Below are 26500 nucleotides of genomic sequence, written 5' to 3' on the forward strand. Positions count from 1 at the left end.
TAGTGAGGAGTTTTCTGGAACCTGTGTCCAAAACCCCTCATAGGTACGGTCATCACACAGCGTCACACCCTTCATGCGCTGCTTCGTCATTATCTGTAATGAGCTGTATCCGCTAAACTAGCCCTCTGACCTCTGACACACCCCTCGCCTCCACAGAGCACTGGGTCTTACTGCATTAAAGGAAAATATAGCAAAGTATGTAATTACATTACCCGAAAATATGTTTATAAAATGTCATAAAATTTATTAATTTAAATGTAAGTATATTGTGTACATTTTATACATGTTTCTGTATTACAATATATATTTATATATAACATTTTAAAGTATGCATACATAATATTACATCACACCATCATGTTGTACTGACTTTAAGCTAATTTTAATTAAAAAACGTATCCTGGGAGTCATCCTTCAGATTAATGTACATAAAAATATTAGCTTTTGATAAATATGCTTAAATGTCATAAAAATAATGTCAAAATGCAAAAATCATAGCCTAAAAATAGGCTTCATTTTCTTTATGCAAAATAGAACTTCTTTAATTTCTTTTGGCTTTGGACCCAAACGTGTTTTCATACAATTCATCCACTCATAAACACTTGAGAGTCCCAGTAAAGGAGTGTATGGTTTTGATGTGACCTCAGCACATTCTCTCCGTCTGAGACACACAGATCTGCCAGCGGAGCAGAAATCCCCGACCGCTCAGCACTCAAATGCTGGACTCCTGCATTTCTCTGTTGTTGTCTTTTCCTGACCAAATACGCCTGCTCTTATGTTTTGAAACCCATCCCTTTAAAGACACTTAACCCCAGTATAAAACCTGGAATCTGTCAGCCTCCGTATGGAAATCCTATTTTTTCCCTGGCTTCTAGGATTGTTTTACATGGTTTAAGTTGTACAGATGATAATCTAAATGTCTCAGTTCACTCGCCATCGGCAGGTGTGAGTTAATTTCGATAGCTTTTTTTCAAGTCAAGTCAAGTCACCTTCATTTATATAGCTTTTAAAGGGGTGGTTGATTATGATTTCACTTTTAGTTAGTGTATAATGTTGCTGTTTGAGCATAAACAACATCTGCAAAGTTACAATGCTCAAAGTTCAAAGCAAAGGGAGATATTTGCTTTTAAAGAAATCGCTTTATAAGGACTACAACAAACGGCTGGTAGAGACTACACCACATTCCTCACGGGTTAGTGACATCACCAACCCTAGAATTTACATAAACCCCGCCCCCGGGAACATGATTTATAGATTATCAAGACAGAATATGCTAATCAATGACTAGAAGATAACTACACATCAGCTACATAAATTCACCAACTAACCATTCAGAAATGTCCTGTTGCTTCTACATGTTGTCACTTCTTCTTGAGTCTCTCCATCATTGTCTGACTCCGGTTTGAACATAAAAGGCTAAAAGTTTTAGAAATTTTCAGTGCATGTCTGTGTGAGGTAATCTAAGATGCTCAAACATACACACACACACACACACACACACACACACAATCTCTTGAAGCTCCGCCCCCTGTGCCGGGAGCAGCAGCTCATTTGCATTTAAAGGAACAGACACAAAGCGGTGCGTTTTTGCTCACCCTCAAAAAGTGACAATTTTAACATGCTGTAAAAATATCTGTGGGGTATTTTGAGCTAAAACTTCACATACACACTCTGGGGACATCAGAGACTTATTTTACATCTTAGGGCATTATACCCCTCCTTTAACAATATAGATTGTTTCAAAGCAGCTTTACAGTGATAATAGGAAATTACAGTAACAGAGATTGTTTGGCTTCACAGCAGCTGTAGAATAAAGTTATTGTCCAGCTAAAGTTAGTTTTGATTGATTCACTTCCGTTGCAAAGATCATTAGTTATTTACTTAACTTACACGACACCGTTCTAACAGAAAACCTTAATGCGCTCCGGCCGCTCACTCGCACAACAACAGTGTCTGGTGGCTCGAGAACACAAACCGTATGTTCAGTATGTGTTGAGATGAGTTTTTCTTTGCGTGCAGAACAACCGTGTGCGCAGGTTTGCGTTCGAGCTGAAGATGCAGGATAAGAGCGGTTATGTTCTGGCCGCCGACTCTGAGAGTGAGATGGAGGACTGGATTGGCACACTCAACCGGATCCTCAACAGCAGCTTTGAGCTCGCCATGCAGGACAAGAGGAACGGGGACTTACACGACGGTGTGTGTTATCCCCATTATACTGAACCCTTAGTCAGCTGTTCATTTTAGCCACATTCCTGAGTCAAACACACCCACAAACCACACATAGGAGTGACTGTACACACAATGACAAGAGAGAGTTGCTGAGGTAATGTGTGGTGTAATGACGTTCTTCTGTTGTAGATGATGAACAGGGGAAAAGCGATCACTCTTCTAGCAGTATGGACAGTTTTCAGGTAAGTCACACTTCAGTGAATGAACACAGAAATCAAAACTCGGCACTGGACAAAAAAACCAGCTTGAGTGGATTCTAACTTGAGCTCCTCTGATTGGCCATTGCATTTAAGAAATCAACGGATACAGTACTGTGCAAAAGTCTTAGGCATGTTAATGTTAAAGTTAAATTATAAATAAATTCAGTTTGTGATTTTATTTCTGAAAGCATTCTCACTTTACAGCATTTTAACACAAGTGCCAGTGCTTTTCACAGTACTGTAGCTTTGCAGGAAGGTTTCTTCAAGCGTCTCGGAGACGTTCCCGCAGTTCTTGATTCTTCTTCTTCTTCTTCTTCTGGGGGGGGGGGTGTGTATTAACATGCCTAAGACTTTTGCACAGTACTGTATGTCTGATTGGCTATATTGCTCAATGCTCAAACACAGATACGCACTAGATCATTTGCACATTTTGTGGGCCAAAGTGCCTTATAAACTAAACCTTTTTCCCCAGGTGAGTAATATAAACCTCATCGTACAGTAGCGTCATAATACTTTATTGTCTGACCTCTCTGAAGTCATCAGCATGCACAACTATGAGATGTGATAATATAGAACGTATTAGACTTAATATTTTTTGCTTTAGCATTAGGATGTACTATGCCAGTGGTTCCCAAACCTGTCCTGAAGGCCCCCCAACACTGCACGTTTTCTTTGTCTCCCTAATCAAACACACCTGATTCAACTCATCAGCTCAATTAACCCATGTGATAATGAGCTGGTGAGTTGAATCAGGTGTGTTTGAGTAGGGAGACAAAGAAAACGTGCAGTGTTGGGGGGCCTTCAGGACAGGTTTGGGAACCACTGTACTATGCTAACCTCATTTGAGCTGGAAGTGAATGATAAAACACTTTGACTGATGTGTGTGTGTTCTCCAGAGTGCCAGAGACATCGAGAGCAAGATGAGAAACGAGACACGGCTGAAACTCTTTACGCTGGACACAGACTTACAGGTGAACTGCCTCTGACACTCGCACATGTTTTACCAGATACACAAGTGGAATAATGTTCAAAGGTTTGGATTAAACTGCATTTAATTGATAAAAAGTGACAGTAAAGATATATATATATATATATATGCCTTATGGTGAGCAGAAGAGAATTATTTTAAAATCCTTAAAACATCTAACCAACCCCAAACTTTTGAACTGTGGTGTATAAAAATATGTCCAAACTCATGATCTCATCTTCCACTCGGAGCAGAAGCTGGATTTCTCCGGGATCGAGCCAGAAGTGAAGCCCTTCGAGGAGAAGTTTGGGAAGCGGATCTTGGTGACCTGCAACGATTTGTCGTTTAACCTGCAGAGCTGTGTGGCGGAGAACGAGGAGGGGCCGACCACTAACGTACCTCACCTTACTGACCACAATCAGAGTTTACTGACTCTCATGCACCGATGAGACATTTTGGCCGATGCCGATAAACGACACTTCTTTATATTTGAAAGCCGATACCCGATATATTGGCCAATAAATCGAAATCCAAATTATTGTCAAATTTTGAGAGCCTGAACCAAAAAGCCGTGTCGCAAACACACAATTATAATGTTCTCATTATAATTTTATGTAGCTTATATGAAAGACTTGCACTGCTCATGTTGCACTTTACTGTATTTTCCTTTTTTGAAATGACTCCAATCATATTTCAAGCAATTCAAAACCATCATGTTGAACAGTGCGAATCTGAAGAGTCTCAGCTGGAGGAAATAATACATTATTTATCAGCTTTAATATATCGGTCAAATTGTCTTATCTAGCTGATAATGAGAACATTGAAAATTAACATAAATCGTCCGAAACCGATTCACAATAACCCATCTGAGAGTGTGTGTGCTGGTTTGTGTCGCAGGTGGAGCCGTTCTTCGTGTCTCTGTCGTTGTTTGATGTTCAGAGCTGTCGTAAGATCTCCTCAGACTTCCACGTGGACATGAACCATCCGTCAGTGAAAGAGCTTCTGTCCTCGTCAGGATCTCCAGACAGCCCTCGAGGAGAGACGGAGAGCAGCGCTCAGTTCCCTCGACAGGTGAATACACACACACACACACACACACACACACACACACACACACACACACACACACACACACTCTTGTACATCTATCTTTATGAGGACATTCATTGACACAATGCAATCTCTAGACGCTTACCTTAACCTTACCCATCACAACTAAGTGCCTAACCCGACCCCTGACCCTAAACCGACCCTTGACCTCATTATAACCTTATCCCTAAAACCAAGTCTTGACCCTCAAACAGGCTTTTAACCCTCTGGGGTCTGAGGTGTTTTTGGGGTCCTTGAGATGTTCTGACATCTGAACTCTTCATATATACACACACACACACACACACACACACACACACACACACACACACACACACATATATATATACACTACCAAATTGGTTCACAGTCGGAAGCATCGCAATTTTTTTTTATTTTTCCACAAATTGTGCTTGCAAATTGTATAATATCCAAGGTAAACATGTCTAGTAATTGTGCAGTTAATTCTCATACTGTATTTTCAGTTTTGGAATATGTGTCCTCTCCCCAAAATTTGTCACTAATAAAACACAATACAAATTATTTAAAGAAAAGGCTTATATTTACCTTTTAATAGTTTGTTTACATCTACCTTGTAAATATATATTTTTTTATTAAAAAGGTTACAATTACAACAACAATTCAAGTGTAATCTTTCTTTGTAAAAACTAAAGTATACAAAACGTATTATTTGATGACTTTATTTTTGACAAAACATACTATATTTAACATATGAGCAAAATTGGCAAACAAAAGCTTATTTGATGTGGCAGTCTATTGTACAGTAAAAGCTTTAGAATCTATTCAAAACTAGTCAACGTCTTTCAAAACTAAAGTATACATTTTATCATACGTATTTCAAAGTAAAGGATTCATTAGTTAGTTGATGACTTTATTTTTGACAAAACACATACAGTATATATAACTCATCTCAGTATAGCAATAGAGTTTGCTAAAAGCTGTTCATTCATTCACACACAAAAACGCGATTCATTTTTAAACAGTATTTGTGCCAGCTGTAGTAGCTCCACAACAGCGCACATATGTACATTCATTCATTCACACTCAGAAACGCGATTCATATTTCAACAGTCTTTTTGCGTGTATAGACAGACACTATTGCGATTAGAACAAAGGGAACTGAACTGACCTATTCCTCAGCCGGATCTGTTGCTCCTCGAAATGAAACTTCCAGCACTTCTGAGGTAAATTTTCCAGGATTATTATCAAGATAGTATTATTCCTCACAACATTGTAAAGTACATGAGACTGAAAGTGAACTCGCGGTGTGTGTTATCCAGCTGATTGTGGGCGTTCACGGGTTTGCCTGGATCGCCTCACATTTGTGTTTGAATAGCGCGCGCTCTCCGTGGGCGGAGTCACATTAAAACTTAATGAGCTGAGATGAGAACGACTGACATCTCTCTCTTTTCATACATAGTACATGAACTGAGAATAAATTACTTCATTTAAAAGAAGAGAATTCAAGCTTCATGCCTGTGTGTCTGTATGCCTGTTTGACTGAGTATTTGCTGAGTTACAGTTCATTTTCGGACGCGTTTCAGACACTGACAGAGAGGAGGCAGAACTCGCATCATGTTTATTTTTCTTTATTTGGCGAAAAGCACAACACTTTGTTTTTATTGTGAGTATACACAAAAATAATACACACTTAACAGGATCGATTGATGTATAACACAAGCATATAAGATAAAAATTAATATTAGTATTTTGATTCTTTTTTGCACTGATAAGGAACCCGACCTCAGGGGGTTAAAGGCTCTCAGAGAGTGAGGACCGGCCAAAATGTCCTCTCTTTACTCTCTGTCTTCACTCCAATGGTCTAAAACTCAAACTGGTCCTCACAAAGATAGTTGTACAAGTGTACACTTACACACACACACACACACACACACACACACACACACACACACACACACACCTGTTGTTCATTCCTCAAAACAAATGCATTTACAGTATCACACATACAAATAAAGTCACACAAATACACTTCAAAAAATTCAAAAGATTCTGTAGGATTATTTATGTTTTTCAAGCAAGTCTCTTCTGCTCACCAAGGCTGCATTTATTTGATCAAAAATACAGTAAAAAAGTTAAATTGTGAAATATTATTACAATGTAAAACAGCTGTTTTCTATGTGAATATACAGTAAAGTGTAATTTATTCCTGTGATCAAAGCTGTATTTTCAGCATCATTACTCCAGTCTTCAGTGTCGCATGATCCTTCAGAAATCACTCTAATATGATGATTTGATGATCAAGAAACATTTATGATTATTATCAATGTTGAAAAAAGTTATTTACATTTTTATTTCAGGATTCTTTGATGAATATAAAGTCTTTTGTAACATTATAAATGTTTTTATTGACATTTCTGATCAATTTAATGCATCATTACTGGATAAAAGTACGGTATAAATTTTTATACTGTATGATCCATGATCCTCTTTGAACATTCTGTTGACTATAAGTAACTTTGCAGCTACCTGTCAGCTGACTCTCATTAGACTATTAGTAGACAGTCTGCTTAATATCAACTAACACTTTATTTTGATGCTCCTCAACAGACTTTCTACTGACTATAACTTTGCAACTACATGTCAACTTATTCTACTAACCCGAACCCTAACCTACCAGTCCACTAATACTCTACTGAGAGATAGTTGATGCAAAGTTACGTATGATTAGAAGAATGTCAAAAGTTGGACCATCATGTAACCTACATTTAATTTAAACAGTATTACTGAATGCAAACGGTAGTGTACATTACACGTTACTAAGCTTGTTTTTGAAGATCTTTTGACTTTAACTCTTTTTAATCATGTGTGTGTGCAGGGAGTGTTTTCCGTGACCTGTCCACACCTGGACATCTTCCTGGTCGCACGGATAGAGAAGGTTTTACAGGGTGGAATCACACACTGTGCTGAGCCTTACATGAAGAACTCAGACTCTGCTAAGGTACAGCTGTGTGTGTGTCTGTGTCTGTCTGTGTCTGTGAGTGTGTGTGTGTGATGTCATTCTTAGCCTTCTGGAAAAAGTCAAAACGTGTATAAAGCAGATGTTGGCAAGTGTTTGTAAAGCTCTGAGATATAGAGACTCTGCCCAGAGACCGTCATGTGGGGTGTTAACATGAAGCGCTTTAGACAGACCTGATTACAGAGCTGCATTTCTTCATCAGTTCACCGCTTGTGGTTCCTCTCTCCTCAGGCCGCTCAGAAGGTGTTGAAGAACGCCAAGATGGCCTGCAGTCGGCTGGGTCAGTACCGGATGCCCTTCGCTTGGGCCGCCAGGTGAGACACACTGACATGTGACATGAGAACGACCTCTGGAAACACACACTCTGATGGTGCAGACGTGTAGATTCACTGGGACTGAACAGCATCACTGTAAAACTCAATCTGACTACACTCACAGATGGGTGAACTGCACAAAAATAAACAGCAGTGTCATATTTCATCCCAAAATTACGAATCTTATTTTTTAAATCCATTGCGATTTGTTTACATTTTGACATTATCCCCACCACCCCCAAATCTCAGTAGACTAGTGTAATTAAATAAAGTACAGTACGTTTGTAATGTAGAGTACATGTGTGAATATACATCATAATAGTATTAGTTGTACTGGAGTTAGTTAAAAAAATGCATCTTGACAGGAGTTTGCTTAAAGGGACAGTTTACATCTCATTCTCTTATCCCAACATTTAATGCTTTAAAAAGCACACAAAGTGAATACGTCTGTAACCCAATGATAGGTGCATGTGAGAAAAATACTAATATTTTATACTTCCTGTCAAGAATGTGCGCATGACAGTTGATTGAAAGCAATGGTTTATGGTTTAAAATATTGTTTTCTTCACACAAATTTATCGTTACGTTTCAGAAAACATTGTGACAAATGTCACAATCCTTAAAAAAAATATTTTATAATAAACACAACAATGCTGCACGATTAAAAGTTTATAGTTTGGATATAATAACTGATGTCTACGGTAGCGATCAAAATACAGCAAATCATCTTTTGAAAGAAACTTGATTGTATCATTACATCGTTACACCAGTAGGTGGCGACAAGCGACTGTTAAAAATGTGTTTGTCATTGAATCATTCAGATTTGTGGGAGAATCGTGATCTCTATTTGAAACAAAAAAATCGTTTCTCAGTTTATTCAGAATCATTCAGCTCTACTTCATTGCCTATCATTTAGGAAATATATATATATTTCTTGTTTTTTCTTTGATTTGGGGAAGGAAAAAGGATACATATATTTTGGACATTATTTTGTGCACAAATTATACAAAATGTACATAAAAAAAATTGAAACGATCCCTGTATCTCATCTATAACCTGCTTTCTGTGGGCAGTAATAATAATGCTATTAAATAGTATTAATTTCAGCAGGTAAATATCGTGAATCTGGCACATTGAGCGTTATTTGCATGGAAAACTTTGCTCAGAAATTAATTTTGGGTTTCACTTTATTTTGTTGGTCTCTTTAACACATTCTGTTGACTATAAAGTAACGTTGCACCTACATGTCTACTAACTCTCATTAGAGTATTAGTAGAGTATTAGTAGACTGGTAGGGTTAGTAGAATAAGTTTACATGTAGTTGCAAAGTTATAGTCAGTAGAAAGTCTGTTGAGGAGCATCACAATAAAGAGTTAGCAGATATTAAGCAGAGAGTCTACTAATACTCTAATGACAGTTAGCTGACATGTAGTTGCAAAGTTACTTATAGTCAACAGAATGTTCAAAAGGGACCATCAAAATAAAGTGTTACCGAATTTTGAAATGTAAATATGTGTGGCACAGCACTCTAGCTGTGCGTATAGCTCCTGGTTCAGTTTCAAATGTGAAAGATCACGTGCTAAAAGACCGAAACTGTTCAGTGGCTCCGGCTCTGAGTGTGTGAGACTGTAAAGCTGAATCAATAATGCTGTTTTTGCTGTTTCCGTGTTTTGTTCTGGAAAAGGGTGTTGGTTGTGGATTTCAAGCCATGCCATCATGTTTATCTTTCCGATGGGATGTTAAAGATGAGCTGGGCAGGATCAGGATGTGTGTGTGTGTGCTGTTATCGAGCTTTGATCCTGTGTGTGTGTGTTTCTCAGGCCGCTGTTTAAGGACGCCTCTGGGACGGTGGACAAGAGCGCTCGATTCTCGGCTCTCTACAGGCAGGACGGGAACAAGCTCTCCAACGAGGACATGTTCAGACTCTTGACCGACTTCAGGAAGTCAGTCGTACAACCACACGCTCCAATAGTAGCACTCGTGTTTGTAGAATATGACCTGCAGAATATGGTGTTGTTTTTGCTTTGTTCTGATGTTTTAGGAACAGTATAGTCTCTCTTCGCCTCTGTCAGGCGCTCGCACTTGTTTATTTGCCCTCCTCTGTGCTTTCTCTTCTCTCAGGCCAGAAAAGATGGCCAAGTTGCCTGTGATTCTGGGTAATTTGGATGTTACGGTTGATAACGTCGCACCAGATCTGACTAGTAAGGCTTTGATGCTCGCACAAAAGCATTTCTGAAAGCGGGAAAGACACATTTTGGGTGTTTGGGTTGGATCCGGATTGGTTGATTCCCTCTCTCTCTCTCTGTGTGTGTGTGTGTGTGTGCAGATTGTGTCACGCCCTCCTATCTTCCTCTTCGTCAGACTGATGGTGTGGAACGGGGAAGGCTGGTGTTTGAGGTGGAGGAGTTTGTGCCATCTATCGCCAAATGCTCTCAGCCTTTCACCATTTACAACAACCACCTGTACGTGTATCCACGACACCTCAAATACGACAGCCAGAAAAGCTTCACTAAGGTACAACAACGCTAAATCACGGCTCTGACTTCCTTTTCTGTGGAGGAAAGTCTTTGAAATGTTTTGACCTGTTAACTGTCACCCCTTTTCTTTTAGGAATCCAGACCCAAGGTTGGTCTCTTTTTAAAGAAGACACTCAGCATGCAAATCATTTCAAAAAGTGTAACAAAGTTATTAAAGTTTAAGTTTACTGTAAAGCAAAATGTACTGAACTTAAATGTACTGAAACTTGTTATTTTATACAAAATATGTATTTTACAAAATAACTTGGACTCTAACATTGCTTGAAAATGAAAGCCAAATGTCTAAACAAGCTGTGTTTCAAATTTGAAGTTAAGATCACCACAATGGAGTCACTAAAATGTTTTTTAGGAACATTTACATGGTAAAACGTCCAGTTTAAGCTTTCGAATGTTATCAAATTTCCCTATCATTTTGTTTTCTTTGAATTAAAAAAATGGCAAAATGTTTATTGTAAATTTTAAGAAAAATAAATAAATAAATAAATAAATAAATATATACAGTGGTGGTCAGAATTAATGGCACCCCTGGTAAATATGATCAAAAATGGCTGTAAAAAATAAATCTGCATTATTTATCCTTTTGATCTTTCATTCAAAAAATTCCCAAAAATCTCACCTTTCATTGAAGTAAAAGAATTGAAAGTGGGGGGGAAATCACATTATAAAATAAATGTTTTTCTCCAAAACATGCTGGCCACAATTATTGGCACCCTTTTATTAAATACTTTTTGCAACCTCCTTTTGCCAAGATAACAGATCTGAGTTTTCTTCTATAATGCCTGATGAGTTTGGAGAATAACTGACGAGATCAGAGACCATTCCTGCATACAGAATCTCTCCAGATCCTTCAGATTCCCAGATCCATGTTGGTGCTTCTTCTCTTCAGTTCACCCCACTCATCTTCTATGGGGTTCAGTTTAGGGGACTGGGACGGTCATGGCAGAAGCTTCATTTTGTGCTCAGTTACCCATTTTTGTGTTGATTTTGATGTTTGTTTTGGACCGTTGTCCTGATGGAAGATCCAAACATGGCCCGTTATAAGATTTCTAGCAGAGGCTGTCAGGTTTAGATTTTTTATCTGTTGGTATTTGATCGAATCCATGATGCCATGTATCTGAACAAGATGTCCAGGACCTCTGGCAGAAAAATAGACCCACAACATATAAGATCCAGCAGTATATTTAACCGTAGGCATGGGGTGCTTTTTATCCCTGTGTGCACCAAACACATCTGGAGTGTTTGCTGCCAAAAAAGCCCTTTTTTTTGTTTCATCTGACCACAGAATTCGGTCCTTTTTGAAGATCCAGTCGTGTCTGACCACTGAATATGCTGGAGTTTATTTTTGGAGGAGCGAGGAGGATTTTTCTTGAAACCCTCCCAAACAACATGTGGGGATGTAGGGGTTGTTTGATCATTTTTTTAGGCTTTCTGACCCCAAGACTCAAGTAATCTCTGCAATTCTCCATCTGTGATCCTTGGAGAGTCTTTGGCCACTCAAACTCTCCTCCTCACCGTCCATTAAGATAATATAGACACACGTCCTCTTCCTGGCAGATTCATAACATCTTTAGTTGATTGGAACTTCTTAATTATTGCCCTGATGGTCAAAATGGGGATTTTCAATTCTTTAGCTATTTTCTTACAGCCACTTTCTATTTTGTGACGCTCAACAATCTTTTGCTGCACATCAGAACTATATTCTTCGGTTTTACTCATTGTGATGGATGATTAAGGGAATTTGGCCTTTGTGTTTCCTCATATTTAAACTCCTGTGAAACAAGAAGTCATGGCTGGACAATTTCATGTTCCTAGTCACCCTAGTGTGCTAAATAAAGGTAAATATTAATGAGAATATACTTCAGAGATATTTTACTCGTAAAAAATTCTAGGGGTGCCAATAATTGTGGCCGACGTGTTTTGGAGAAAAACTTTTATTTCATAATGTGATTTCATTCCAGCCCACTTTCAGTTCTTTTACTTCAATGAAAGGTTAGATTTATATATATATGTAAAATTTGACATTTTTATGATTTAGTTAATTATCAGGTTTTTTTCAACTGATGAATCCCCTGCAGTTCTCTCAGTATGAGAAACTAAATGTAGTTTAAATCTCTCCAAACACACAGGACTCGCAGAGCAGAAGTGTGTCAGATGTATGTTGGACGGGATGGAGATCAGTGATGTCTTTAAGGATTTTTCCTCTTGTGTTTCTAGGCCAGAAACATCGCTCTGTGTGTAGAGTTCAGAGATTCGGATGAGGAGGACGCTCTCCCACTAAAGGTAACGTCACACTCACACTCACCTTAATGTTTGCAGTGATTTTTCCACAGTTATGACTACACGCGGGTCTCCATTTGCTCTATAAAATGCTAACAACAAGCCATATGACACGTTCAATATTTACACTACCATTCAAAAGTTTGACGTCAACTCAAAAGTTTTGCGAGCGAATGCATGTTTTCCATCCCCATGTCCCTTTAGGGGCTCCCTATTAAATTGATCAAAAGTGACAGTAAACACATTTTAGAATGTTACAAAAGATTTCAATTTATACTTTTTTTTCTATTCATTAAATAATCCTGAACAATGTGTCACATTTTCCACAAAAACATTGAGCAGCACAACTGTTTTCAACATTGATAATAATCAGAAATGTTTCTTGAGCAGCAAATCATCATATTAGAATGATTTCTGAAGGATCATGTGACACTGAAGACTGGAGTAATGATGCTGAAAATTCAGCTTTGATTGCAGGAATAAATTACACTTTAACATAAATTCACATTGAAAACATATATTTTAGATTGGAATAATATTTCACTATTTTGATTGTATTTTTGATAACATAAATGCAGCCTTGCTGAGTAGAAGCTTTTTCAAATCATACCGACCCCAAACCTTCGAACGGGAGTGTAGTTATATTTATTAAAACTGTAACGCCGGTATTTGTGTAGTTAAATGTGTAAGTGATGGTCTGTTTTGTCAGTGTATATATGGGCGTCCAGGAGGGCCTCTGTTCTGTAAGAAAGCGTTTGCTGCCGTCTTACACCACCAGCAGAGCCCAGAGTTTTATGAAGAGGTGAGACTTTACTTCTCTGTATGTCGGTGTGTTTTCAGTGCTGACTGTTTTAACACTTGTTTCTGCGTGTCCAGTTTAAAATCGAGTTGCCGGTTCAGCTGACGGACAGACACCATCTTCTGTTCACCCTCTATCACGTCAGCTGTGACAGCAACAGCAAAGCCAGCACTAAGAGACGAGAACAGGTGGAGACACAAGGTGAGACACACAACCTTCTGAACACAGCCAGAAACACACACTGGGAAAGAAGTAAAGGGGAGTTAGTATTTCTGTCCAGTAAGACTAACTAAAACCCAATGTGTGTGTATGCAGTGGGTTTTGCGTGGCTCCCCCTGCTGAAGGATGGCAGAGTGATCATGAATGAGCAACAGGTGCCAGTGGCTGCAAACCTGCCTTCAGGATACTTGAGCTTACAGGACAACAGCAGCAAGGTGAGCGTTCGCTTGGTACATTATTTTGTTGAGTTGTCGAGTTGTGTTGTTGAGTTTGATTTTTTTGTTGTTGTTTTGAGTTTTTTTTTTTTTTTTTTGCTGAGCTTTGTTGTGTTGTCTGTTTTTGTTTTGTTGCATTTTGTTGTTTTGTTTGTATTTTATTTTGTTGTGTTTTTGCTGTGGTTTCATTTTTTTCTTTTCTTTTCTTGGGTTTTGTTGTTTGTTGTGTTGTTGTTTGTTGTTGTTTTGAGTTGCTTTGTTGTTTTTTTGATTTGTTGTTCTATTAGTTTTTTTTGCTTTGTTTTTTTTGCATTGTTGTTTGTTTGTTTTTTGCTTTTTTGTTTTGTCTTGTCTCGTTTTGTTTTTTGTTTTGTCCCCTACTTTTTTTTTTAAAAGTCAGTTTATAAAATAGTTTTTTATCATATTTTGTTTGGTGGTGAATTAGAAAAGTGTACAATGTTGAAGTGTACAGGTACATAAGCAGCCTTCTGTCACCCTTATTTCTAATTGAAGTGCCTGAAAACCAACCTAAACCAGCCTTAACCAACTGCCAATGTGATTCCCAAATCGTGTTGTAAGCTGAACCTCTAAAATTGATTTTGTCCATGGGGAATTGATTGGATGGTTGTGGTTTGCTATTGGTGGATGTCACTGCAAGAGGGAGGGGAAGTTATTCTGATTCAAGATTACAAGGAACATGAATTTAAAACAATGTGCACCGTTAAATCATTTATGATAAACACTGCAATATTCCACAAAAAAACAAGAACCGTCAATGTTGTTTCCATGGTGACTTCCATAAGGCCATGTGCATTAATTAAGTGTGTGTGTGTGTGTGTGTGTGTGTGTGTGTGTGTTACAGCAGCACACCGGTCAGGAGGTGAAGTGGGTGGATGGTGGGAGGCCGCTGCTCAAAGTCTCCACTCAGCTGGTGTCCACTGTATACACACAGGTGTGTAGCGTCTACCTGCACATCTTCACAGAGTCTCATACAAACTCATAAACGGACTTATGTATTCATTATTTTTAGTCCTGATTGGTGCTTGTTTTCTCATCAGGATCAACATCTGCATAACTTCTTTCATCACTGCCAGAGTATTGAAGCCACGGGCCAATCAGGAGGAGAACTGGTCAAATACCTGAAGGTACTTCCTTTTCCCTATCAGTCAGTCACGTTTGACGTTAATCATCAGTGACTGATGAATTAGGATCTCGCCTGAGAGCCCAATCACCTTCAAGTGGTAACAGAACGAGTCAATGCACGTTGGCGAGTGAGATTTGCATTGCAAACCGCACCCCAGATTCCGGGTATATAAGGGCTTGCATGTGATAGTCACATCAAGCTTTCGCTTCGGAGCCGAGTGGATGTTGTTTCTCTTTGCTCTGTAATCATCGTTGTGGTCAACGGATCGAGTTAGTTCCAGTGTTGGTGTGACAGCGTGTTCCAGTGGAGATCGCGACTGCTAAGTGTGCACGGCTGGTGCTTCCCCAGGGTGCTTCAACACAACAGAGCTAATTTCTCTAAAAGAGCAAATCACGGGTGTGTGACATTACGGCCCTGGCCCGTCTGACAGCTACACTCTCTGCCTCACGTGTCTGGGCCGGAAGCACGCTGAGGTAGTGTTTTTAGATGAGTACTGCACCCACTGTGGGAAGATGACCCTTGCGATGTTGAGGTCGAGACTAAGATACGTCGAAAGGGGTGGAGTCCCCTCTGCCATTCCCCAATCTGGGACCTCTGGTGGCCAACAGAAGGCCTCATTGGTTAATACACAGGGTGACCTGAGGATCATAGTGGGGGGCTGGGAAGGCTGTGGAGCTTCCGGTGGCAATCGCTGGGCCTTCTCACGGGGGACCCAGCGTCTCATTTGGGGCTCCGGCGGATGATGGGATGTCGATCGCTGCATCGGAGGGCGGGTTTGAATCATCTGGAGATGATGATTTGGCTGCGTTGCCCCCTTCGGGGAGAGTAGTGTTGTGCGAGTCCGATTAAGAACTGACGGCCTTGTTTGCCCGGGCAGTCCTTGTGTTCCGAACCTTAGCGGCTGGTGATTGGTATCTCGGTTGATGTCTGTGGGGGACCCCGTGACCACAGCCTGCTATGCCTTCACTCTCCCAACAGAGTCAGACTGTATTTTCTTCAATCCAACTCAGAAGAAAACTGCAACTTTACCATCACTGAATGGGCAACCATTAACTCCTCCGACTTCCTCACTCCTTGGTTGCCTGCGTGGCCTCTCCGGCCCAGGGACGGCAGGCCACAATCTGCATGTGCTCAGCCATGTGCTCATGGAGAGAGAGAAAACCTTCAACCAGAACAGAGTCAAACAAACCACTCTATTTAAAAGTTCACCAACTTTTCTTCAGAAAAAGCGAAGAAATCAATTGAGACTCATGGGACCATCAAAAATCATTCTTCAGGAACTTTACGATATGTTTCATTGCAAAGGCCATGTAAGTATACATTTAGTAAGGTTCTCCGAAAATGATAAGCTGATGGTTCTTTTCAGGTTCAATGAATCTTTTCCATAGTTCAATTTCCTGCTTCCGGTCTCATTCTGTCAAATCACCATTTTACCAATGCATGTATGTATGTGTGCTTAGATTAGTTATGTTCGTGATTTAGTTAATAAAACTTGTGCACAATATGTATTTGGTTACCAGCGCCTTACTGGCCCAACTGGACTTCTCAGGACTCATGCTCCTCTTGACAGCCCCTTCCTGGCGGATTCCCCTGAGGAAGGATCTGCTTTCTCAGGGACTGGGCACCATCTGGCACCCTTGTCCAGATCTCTGGAACCTCCACGTGTGGTCTCTGGATGGGATGCGAAGGGTTTAAGTGACTTACCCCCAGTGGTATTGACACTGTCCATTCAGCGAGAGCTCCTCTGCTAGGCAAGCCTACGCTTTGAAGTGAAACCTCTCCTGTGGGATCTACTTCAGAGATCTTCCATATGTAGTACCCTCACGGTCAGTCCATATGAGTAACTCCAACGTTACCTCCCTAAGGGCAGTGAGTGGCCCCCGCAGCGTCCCTTTCCAAAATTGGAATAGGCACGCTTTCCCAGTGTTATCCAATAGTCTCACTTTAAGGGTGAAAAGAACTCAGGACGCTGGAAGGAGTCAGTAGTTGTGGCGTCTTCCATAGGGATCTCGATTCGTCAGTCACTGACAATTAACGTTGAACGTGACTGGCTGATAGGGAAAGTCTAGGTTACTATTATAACCTCGTTCCCTGAAGGAGGGAACAGATTGTTAATACCCGTCGCCACAACTCCTGTATCTCCACTGACAGCCGGGACACCGTCTCGGCTCCTCAGTGAAAACTTGATGTGAGTATCGCATGCAAGCCCTTATATACCCGGAAGCTGGGGTGCAGTTTGCAATGCAAATATCAATAGCCAACGTGCATTGGCTCGTTCTGTTACCACTTGAAGGTGATTGGGCTCTCAGGCGAGATCCCAATTCGTCAGTCACTGACTTTTAACGTTGCATTAGTAACCTAGATGTTTGTCCTTCTTGAGGATGTTTGAGGCCTGCAGGTGTTTGTTCAGTCCCGAGATCACAGTTCCCTCTCTCTATTAGAGTCTGCACGCCATGGAGGCTCATGTGATGGTGAAGTTCCTCCCCACCATCCTCAACCAGCTGTTTCGTGTGCTCACCACCTCCGGCCTGGAAGATGTTGCTGTGAACGTCACCAGGTCTTTCAGTTATTTTAGTATCATTTAGGTCCCACTTTATATTAGGTGTCTTTAACTACTAAGTACTTACATTTAAAAATAATAATAGTTAGGTACAATGCACTTCTTGTGTTGAGTTGTATTGTAAAACACGTGCTGCTATTAAGGTAGGTTTGGTGGTGTCTATTTAAGGGTGGGTTAACAGGTAAGGGAAGGGCAACAGTGTTATTGTATTACAGAAATTAATTACAGCTGTAATTACATGCAGGTATTTTTTAAATACAAGTACAATGTAAAAACATCTATGTACACAAAAAATGCATTGTGTAAAATTATTTATTTAAATGTTAATTCATAGTAGTTAAAGACACTTAATATAAAATGAGGCAATTTATATACTATAATTGTTTTTAATAATATCTCAAATTATCTGTTATTTTTACATTTTCAAATTTTAGTTCGTTTAATTTTTAGTAATTTTGTTATGTAGTTTTGTCATTTTTATTGTGTTTTTTTTTAAAACAATAAAATTTAGGTTTAATTTATTTCTGTTTCTGTTTTAGTTTTAGTTTTTATTTATTTCGTGTTAGTAATTTTAGTGCTTCAACTTAAATTCATTTATTTGCCAACTCAATATTTTTAGATACGTTTTTTTTAGATAATACGATTTTTAGTTTTACTTTTTCTTTTTTAGTTTTTTAATTTTTTCCAGTTAGTAATTTTTCATTTAAAAAACTTTTTCATTTATTTTTTATTATTTTATTTTAGCTTTATTCTGTTTTATTGTTATTTTTATTATTATTATTATTATTATTATTATTATTATTATTATTAATTTCAGCTTCATTTAATTTAATTTTATTTCATCTTTATTTCGATTTAACAGAAATGTTTGATTTGTAGTGTTGGTTAAGGATGATAACCCAGGTCTGTTACTCACTTTGTGTGTTGCTCTGCTCTTCTCTGCTCTGCTCTGCTCTGGTCTGGTCTGCTCTGCTCTGCTCTGCTCTGCTCTTCTCTGGTCTGGTCTGCTCTGCTCTGCTCTTCTCTGCTCTGCTCTGCTCTGGTCTGGTCTGCTCTGCTCTGCTCTGCTCTGCTCTTCTCTGGTCTGGTCTGCTCTGCTCTGCTCTTCTCTGGTCTGGTCTGCTCTTCTCTGGTCTGGTCTGCTCTTCTCTGGTCTGCTCTGCTCTGCTCTGCTCTGCTCTTCTCTGGTCTGGTCTGCTCTGCTCTGCTCTTCTCTGGTCTGGTCTGCTCTGCTCTGCTCTGCTCTGCTCTGCTCTGCTCTTCTCTGGTCTGGTCTGCTCTGCTCTGCTCTGCTCTTCTCTGGTCTGGTCTGCTCTGCTCTGCTCTGCTCTGCTCTTCTCTGGTCTGGTCTGGTCTGGTCTGCTCTTCTCTGCTCTGCTCTGCTCTGTTCTGGTCTGCTCTGCTCTTCTCTGGTCTGGTCTGCTCTGCTCTTCTCTGGTCTGGTCTGCTCTGCTCTGGTCAGGGTGATGATCCATGTCGTGGCTCAGTGTCATGAAGAGGGTCTGGAGCATCACTTGCGTTCCTATGTAAAGGTGAGCTGCATCATGACGTGCCACGTTTTTCTTGTGACGTAAAACAAATAATCCTGATTGTGACCCTGAATCTTCGTCATTCTTGTTTTCTTGTGTTTTGTGTGTGTACAGTATGTTTTGAAGACCGAGACAAACTTAACCAACGGTAAAACTGTCCATGAGGAACTGGCAAAAGCCATGACCACCATCCTGAAACCCTCGACGGATTTCCTCACCAGCAACAAACTCCTGAAGGTGCAACTACTGAATCAGATTCAACACCCCTGACAAAAAAAAGAAGCTTTCTTTAAGTTCATTTTATTAAGAAAACTTAAGTAAAGTATACTTTATGTAGTAAGTCTACTAAAATCAACGTACTAATAGTGTATTTGTAAGTGTACTATTTCAAAAATTCTTAGGACTAAACTGTCCCACTTTTAGTACATAAGAGTATACTTTTAGGTGTACTTTAAGTGTAACAGTAGTAAACTTTTACTTGGTTTTTTTTCTATTGCAACTATACTGTGAAACTATACTACAATTGAACTGACAGGTACTGTTAGTTTACTAGCTTTATACTCTCAGTAAACCTGTTGAATAGTTTTTATACTGAAAGTATACTTGTTTTTTAAGTTATTATATAACATGATGCTCATACAGTAGTTTACTCACACCATGGAGGAATTGTCAGTAAAATTAGCCAAATGTTTTTTCTGTTTCTGTGTGGGTCAATGGCACAAAAATGATCATTTCCACCAGTGTACTATTTTCTCTAAGCTGTTTCACCCCAAAGCTAACTTGTTGTAACATATGACATATGTAAAACATATGCTGAAAAGTACTTCCTCAAAGAAGCCAATATGTGTGGAAAAATAATTTAATAAGCCACTCTATCAAAACAGTAAATACAATTACAAGAAAGGTACACTCTGAATACTTAATTATACTTATCTTAAGTATATCTCCATCAAAAGTTAGTTACAAGTATGAGCCGAAGACTTTCCTCTACAGCCTTCTTGTCTATGAAAGCTTGTTTCCGCCATGGAATAAAAAATAAAAAAGGTAATTACGAATTTGTATCTAAAAATTCAATTCTGATTTTTTAACTTGCAATTGTGACTTTTTCTCAGAATTGTGAGTTGCAAAATCAGAATCACGACCGCATCTCTAAACACAGACTATGAGGCCGTCGGCTCAAACCGTCAGTAGATATTTAGCGGCTGCTCCTGTGTTGTGTATGGAAGATCCTCATGAACGCGGTGTTCTCTCTACTCTAGTACTCCTGGTATTTCTGTGAGGTGTTAGTCAAGTCTATGGCTCAGTACCTGATCGAGACTGGCAAGGCCAAGGTCAGTACAAGTCAATGTTTTTTTGTCTTGGCAAACATCAGTCATGTGTTCTTCTGAAAATGTAAAGATCTAACTTTTTTTCGTTTGTATATGTCTGAAACTGTGATCCTGACCTCTGACCTCTGACCCCTCTCTCCTGTAGGTTTCGAGGAACCAGCGCTTCTCAGCGTCCTTCTATCACTCTGTGGAGACACTGGTGACCATGCTGATGCCTCACATCACACAGAAATACAAAGACAACCCGGACGCCACACGAAACGCCAATCACAGCCTCGCTGTCTTCATCAAAGTGAGCGCTGGTCTGCTTTCACACGCTGTTATGTTGCTGTCAGCGTCATCAAGTCTCGAGATCTGGAAGTATATAAGGTCCCAATAACTGAGACCGTTTATCTTCTCAGAGTAACAAGATGCACATTAGTTTGAGACACTCAGGAATATGATTATATATATTTTTTTTTTCGTATTTATATGCATTTCCGTATTTTCAGATCTTATAAATATGACTCACTGGAATTGCTTAAAGGTCCCCTATTATGCAAAATTCACTTTTTCATGCTGTTTGGACATAAATGTGTGTTGGCAGTGTGTGTACACAACCAGCCAATAGTGATAAAAATCCACTCACTCCTTTTTTATTAATCCCCATAAATCATCAGCAGTGTCTCCCAACGACCTGTTTTCAGAATGCTGTTTTAGTGACGTCACTACAGCACAGGCCCCGCCCACGAGTGTTGACAGACACTGCCGTTTCAACATAGCCCCGCCCTGATCGCGTTCACAGCTGCTGCACTGATGAGAATGTCTCCCAAGCGTTGTAGGTGTTGTGTGGCTGGATGTATTAATCCACATAGCTCTCTCTCTATTTAATCCCGAAATCTGAGGCAGCCGCTGAAGACGAGGTGGAATTATTTTGTTTTTAAAGAAAATGCTCCCTCAACTCTACCGAAATTCGTTTATGTACTTGCGCACTTCTTATAACTTACTGTGTTTACTCAGCTCTTACGGTGATTTTCTGGAGTAAAACTGACGCTTCATCTTTTGTGTTATGTACAATAAACTTTATTAAACTCATCAGTATATGTTTGATCATCATTCAGACCTGGTCCGAAACAGCAGACTTGTAGGCTATTAATAGTGGATACATACAAGCAGATGACAAATACGTTATAATAACCGTAATTAAACTACTAAACTATACCTGTTTCATCTCTATACAGCACTCTGACTCTGTAGGCATTATTGTCCGACTCGAAATGAACACCGTTACTGAGAGTTTCTGATATTATCATCATTCCGTGAGATGAAATTGTCCTGAGAGACTGAGCGCGAGCTCATGAAGCTCCGCCCCCTGGGTCGTCCAGCAGCAGCTTATTTGCATTTAAAGGGCACACACTAAAACAGCGCGTTTTTCTGAGCCCCAAAAAATGACAATTTAAACATGCTGTAAAAAATGATCTGTTGGGTATTTTGAGCTAAAACTTCATATACACACTCTGGGGACATCAGAGACTTATTTTACATCTTGTGAAAGGGGGCATAATACGGGACCTTTAAATCTGAGAATTTTTTGGGGGGGTTGGTTGGCTACTGTATGATGATTGAAATCATCAAATGGCCTCAAACAAGTACTAAATAAACTGCAAAATGTTACGTTTTCTAATACGTTCATTTCATGCATGGATTGCATGACATTATTTGCATGTTAGCCAGGGTTCAAAGCTCCAAATGAGAGCAAAAACAGGCGTTGAAACACTGTGGCTTGGTAACTTGTTTGATATATATTGACAATGCGTGATTGTGAGAATGTACTGTAATACGGCTCGATGCGATCATTAAATCGCAATGGTTGTGATGTTATTATATAAATATATACTCTGATGCGCTGCATGTTTCAGAGTAAAGCATAGCACTGTGTTTTGATTCACAGTAAATGCTACTTTTGCAAGTGCTGTCTGTGTTTGAGTTGCTTATAATTTACATTTGGGAACACAATGGGCGCCAACCATCCTCCCAAATTCATAATGAGAATCATTTATAAAAAATTATGATCTTTCCTGTGGTTTTCTGCCAAAATAAAAGCTCAATGTTTTAACATTTGAAAGCAAAGAAATTAAGGCAAGCATAAATGTTAGTATTGTGATTTTGCTGTTGTTCTGTTAAATAATACTTATAACGTATTGTATTATAATGCAATATATTATAATTAAATGCTCGCTTTTTAATGTCCAGTTATTACTATTTTTTTTTCAATAGTAATAACTGGACACTGTTATTTTAGTATTAATTATATTCTATAGTATTATATTAAAATTGAACTACATTTGGTCCCACTTTATGTTAGGTGTTTTTAATTACAATGTGCTTACATTAGATAAGGAATTCCCGCACACTATCGTTACTTGCAATTAAAATAAATATTTATTAACACACAACGTTTGTTTAAACGACCTGATGAAGGTCGTGTGACCGAAACGTTGTGTGTTAATAAATATTTATTTTAATTGCTAGTAACGATAGTGTGCGGGAGTTCCTTATCTGTTGAAACGACCTACCTATTTGATCTTGTTATCCTACGCACCTATCACTTGCAGGTGTGCGATGGAGTTTGTTCACTGATGTGCTTACATTAAAAATAATAATTGTTAGGTAGAATGTACTTCTTGTGTTGATGTTGTATTGTAAAACCGGTGGATACGGGTGAGCTTAGCACAGGTTTGGTGGTGTGGGTCGGTTTAAGGGTGGGTTAACAGGTAAGGGAAGGTCAATCGGGGCAATCAGCTTTATTTGGTTTCAGCTTTAGTTAACGATGACAGCAGTGTTTTGAGGATAAATGTGTGTGTTGAATCAGTCGATTAACTCAAGCGTGGTCTGTCTTCACCAGCGCTGTTTCACCTTCATGGACCGAGGGTTTGTGTTCAGACAGATCAACAACTACATCACCTGCTTCATGCCCGGAGACTGCAAAGTAATTTACATCTGTTCACACACGATGAACAACTGCAAATGAGATTCTGACTATTTTTCTGCTATTGGATCTATTTTTATTAATCTTCCATCTCAGAAATATTTCCCATCTGACGTCTTCCTCTCCTTTCTCTCAGACGCTGTATGAGTTTAAGTTTGAGTTTCTGAAGGTGGCCTGTAATCATGAACACTACGTTCCTCTCAACCTGCCCATGCCATTCGGGAAGGGTCGAATCCAGCGCTTTCAAGGTGATCAGAAACACATGTTATAGTCAGAGCGATTGGGGAATATTGGTTGAATGTGAATTGACTGGCTGATGTCACTCAGTGTGTGGCATTAATAAACTCGAACTAACAATGAAAATTCCTAGTAAAGGATTTATTAATATTAATGTTAATGTGTTAATATTATTTAAATGGACCTGAGCTAACACAAACTAACAATGAACAGTTGTAATTATATTAGCTAACGTTAACAAAGATGATTATGATTTGTTAATGCAACAAATGCATTACTCATAAATGCATGTAAATAATAAAAACGTAAATATGTAAAAACATAAATGCATACAAATGCATGTTAATGTTAGTTAGAGCCGTTGCTGGGTAGATTACTTTAAATTATAGTCCATTACTGAATACAAATTACATGATGAAAACTATAGTAATGTAATCATTGTAGGTAATATAATTTAGATTACTAATTTTTAGCCTGAACTTGTTTATCACATGGAGTTCAAAAGAATAATGTTGTACTATAGTGATGTAATAATACAAAGAGAAACAAAAAGAGTGCATTGATTGATTAAACATTACGTTACGGCAGGGTTTGAACTGCAGGGGCTTCATAAGTTGATGAAAAGGTAATAATTAATTAAACCATAAAAATGTAACACTAAAATAAAAACAATAAAGGATGAAATATTTTGTGATGCTGTGTGGCCTCTGACTCTGTAACTCAACGAAACCGGAAGACTTTCTGAACATGCATAAGCAATAGGCTGTTTTAAAAAGGCCGATTTAAAAGATAAAAAAGATGAATTAGTAAGAATCGAGTCATGTGATGTGGCCTTTGAATACTGTTGTCAGTGGAGGGAGTCCGAAAGCTTGAGAAGCACTGCTCTAATATACACTACCAGATTATTATTTTTTATTTTGACTCTTTCCTATATTCTAGAATAATAATAACGTCACCAAAAAGTAGCCCTTACTACGACTCGTGCATGTTTTTAAAATCTTCTCCGCCATAGCTCTCTCATCTCATTCACATTCATTTAAAACATTCACATGCATCATGGTCACGAGAGAGTGAAAAACTATTTATTTGATGTCTGAATGGCCAAACTATTGGAAACACTCAGTTTCTCGAGCTCAGGAGTGATATGTTGTTTCTCTGTCAGATCTTCAGCTGGACTACTCTTTAACCGATGACTTCTGTAAGCATCACTTCCTGGTGGGCCTGTTGCTGAGGGAAGTGGGCGGAGCCATGCAGGAGTTCAGAGACGTGCGTCAGATCGCACTACAGGTGCTGAAGAACCTGATGATCAAACACGCCTTCGACGACCGCTACTCCTCCAAGGTGAGCCAGCACTCGTGCTTCAGTGCATCGTGTGCCATTCTGGTGCTGTGTTAAAGGTGCAGTGTGTGATTTTAGCGGCATCTAGTGGTGAGGTTGTGAATTGCACCCGGTGGCCAACAGGAAGTGATGTCATCGTCCGAGACAGCAGAGAGTAGCCAGTTCAGCAATGAGGTTTCTTTACAAAGATAAATTAGGAAATTAGGTTTACTTAATTATTCAGTAAAACAATGTGTTATTGCGAATATTATTGTCACTTGTTCATCATTGAGTCAGTGTTTTTATTCGCTGACTTTAGCTAGCTTCTTTGGATGACGAAACGCGTTTGTCCGTTCAGGGCCACTGTAGAAACATGTCAATGTAAGCGGACCCGCGGTGTGTGTAGATAGAAATGCCTCATTCTAAGGTAATAAAAACATAACGGTTCATTAAGTAAGGTCTTTATACACTACTGAACACATAGTTATGTATTCCTCCTAAATATTACACACTGCACCTTTAAATACGAGATATGTGTGTGTGTGTGTGTGTGTGTGTGTGTGTGTGTGTGTGTTTCAGGGTCAGCAGGCTCGCTTGGCTACGCTGTACCTGCCTCTGTTCAGTCTGATGCTAGAAAACGTCCACAGACTCAACATCAGCGATGCGGCTCCTGTAACCAGCCAGACTAACATGGTGAGACTGACACCTAGTGTTGCTTTAATTCATTTAGATTTTTATTTGATTCTCTGTTATTAAAGTTCCACTGTAGTCAATAATTGTATCCCTTAAAACTCATCTTTGATCACCAAAATGACATATTTAAATGTTTTTTCTTTAAAATAAAATTCTTCATGCCATAAAATATCTTGAATGTAACTCGACACCCTTGCCTTATTAAGTATACGCGGTTCTATGAATATGCAAATGAGCCCCGCCTTCACTCACTCACTCAGCTCAGAGATCCACTCGTTGACGATCACACGTTGATCTGATTGGTTACAAGGTAGTTTGTGACGTCAGAAACACCAGCGATTTCAAAGCGTGTTTTTGAGACTGTCTTTGGTTCACTGCAGTTTTAAGGAGAAAATACTCAGCAATGCTGTCGACTTATGAATTTACACATGGTTTGTATTAAAGCATATTAAAAACATCACATAGACATAAACAACATTAAAAACTTTTTTTCCAGTTGCATGTATCTACACTAGCATTCAAAAGTTTGGGGTCAGTAGATTATACTTTTGAAAGAAATTAATACTTTTATTCAGCCACAGACGCATTAAATTGATCAAAAGCGACAGTAAAGACATTTTATAATGTTACAAAAGATAATGCATTGTTTAATGTTTCAAAGAATCCTGAAAAATAAATGTTTCAACAGAAATATGAAGCAGCACAACTGTTTTCAACATTGATGATAATCAGAAATGTTTGTTGATCATCAAATCATCATATTAGAGTGATTTCTGAAGGATCATGTGACACTGAAGACTGGAGTAATGATGCTGAAAATTCAGCTTTGATCACAGGAATAAATTACACTTTACTATTCACATAGAAAACAGTTATTTTA

The 26500-nt window shown here is 39.0% G+C and overlaps 1 protein-coding gene across 11 annotated transcripts in view; it reads left to right on the forward strand.

The window, feature by feature from the left end:
- LOC311087888 (dedicator of cytokinesis protein 9) overlaps positions 1-26500 on the forward strand; it is a 118287-nt gene that overhangs the window by 61129 nt on the left and 30658 nt on the right. For 4 of the 11 annotated variants that reach the window (XM_084121375.1, XM_084121380.1, XM_084121374.1 and 1 more), the window contains exons 8-32: positions 2020-2194; positions 2359-2411; positions 3326-3400; positions 3651-3791; positions 4294-4467; positions 7343-7465; positions 7715-7797; positions 9618-9740; positions 9919-9998; positions 10124-10311; positions 12549-12614; positions 13321-13413; positions 13488-13611; positions 13726-13844; positions 14707-14796; positions 14903-14989; positions 17430-17545; positions 19011-19080; positions 19192-19314; positions 20337-20408; positions 20551-20697; positions 23290-23373; positions 23510-23621; positions 24773-24951; positions 25507-25620. In XM_084121375.1, the coding sequence (XP_083977501.1) occupies positions 2020-2194; positions 2359-2411; positions 3326-3400; positions 3651-3791; positions 4294-4467; positions 7343-7465; positions 7715-7797; positions 9618-9740; positions 9919-9998; positions 10124-10311; positions 12549-12614; positions 13321-13413; positions 13488-13611; positions 13726-13844; positions 14707-14796; positions 14903-14989; positions 17430-17545; positions 19011-19080; positions 19192-19314; positions 20337-20408; positions 20551-20697; positions 23290-23373; positions 23510-23621; positions 24773-24951; positions 25507-25620 (2811 nt within the window). Of the gene's footprint in view, positions 1-2019; positions 2195-2358; positions 2412-3325; positions 3401-3650; positions 3792-4293; positions 4468-7342; positions 7466-7714; positions 7798-9617; positions 9741-9918; positions 9999-10123; positions 10312-10407; positions 10423-12548; positions 12615-13320; positions 13414-13487; positions 13612-13725; positions 13845-14706; positions 14797-14902; positions 14990-17429; positions 17546-19010; positions 19081-19191; positions 19315-20336; positions 20409-20550; positions 20698-23289; positions 23374-23509; positions 23622-24772; positions 24952-25506; positions 25621-26500 lie in introns of all 11 variants that reach the window. The other 7 variants (XM_084121376.1, XM_084121382.1, XM_084121373.1 and 4 more) reach the window with 3 other exon arrangements.

This window comes from Abramis brama, assembly GCF_963993115.1.
Source record: "Abramis brama genome assembly, chromosome: 8".
Lineage (NCBI taxonomy): Eukaryota > Metazoa > Chordata > Actinopteri > Cypriniformes > Leuciscidae > Abramis > Abramis brama.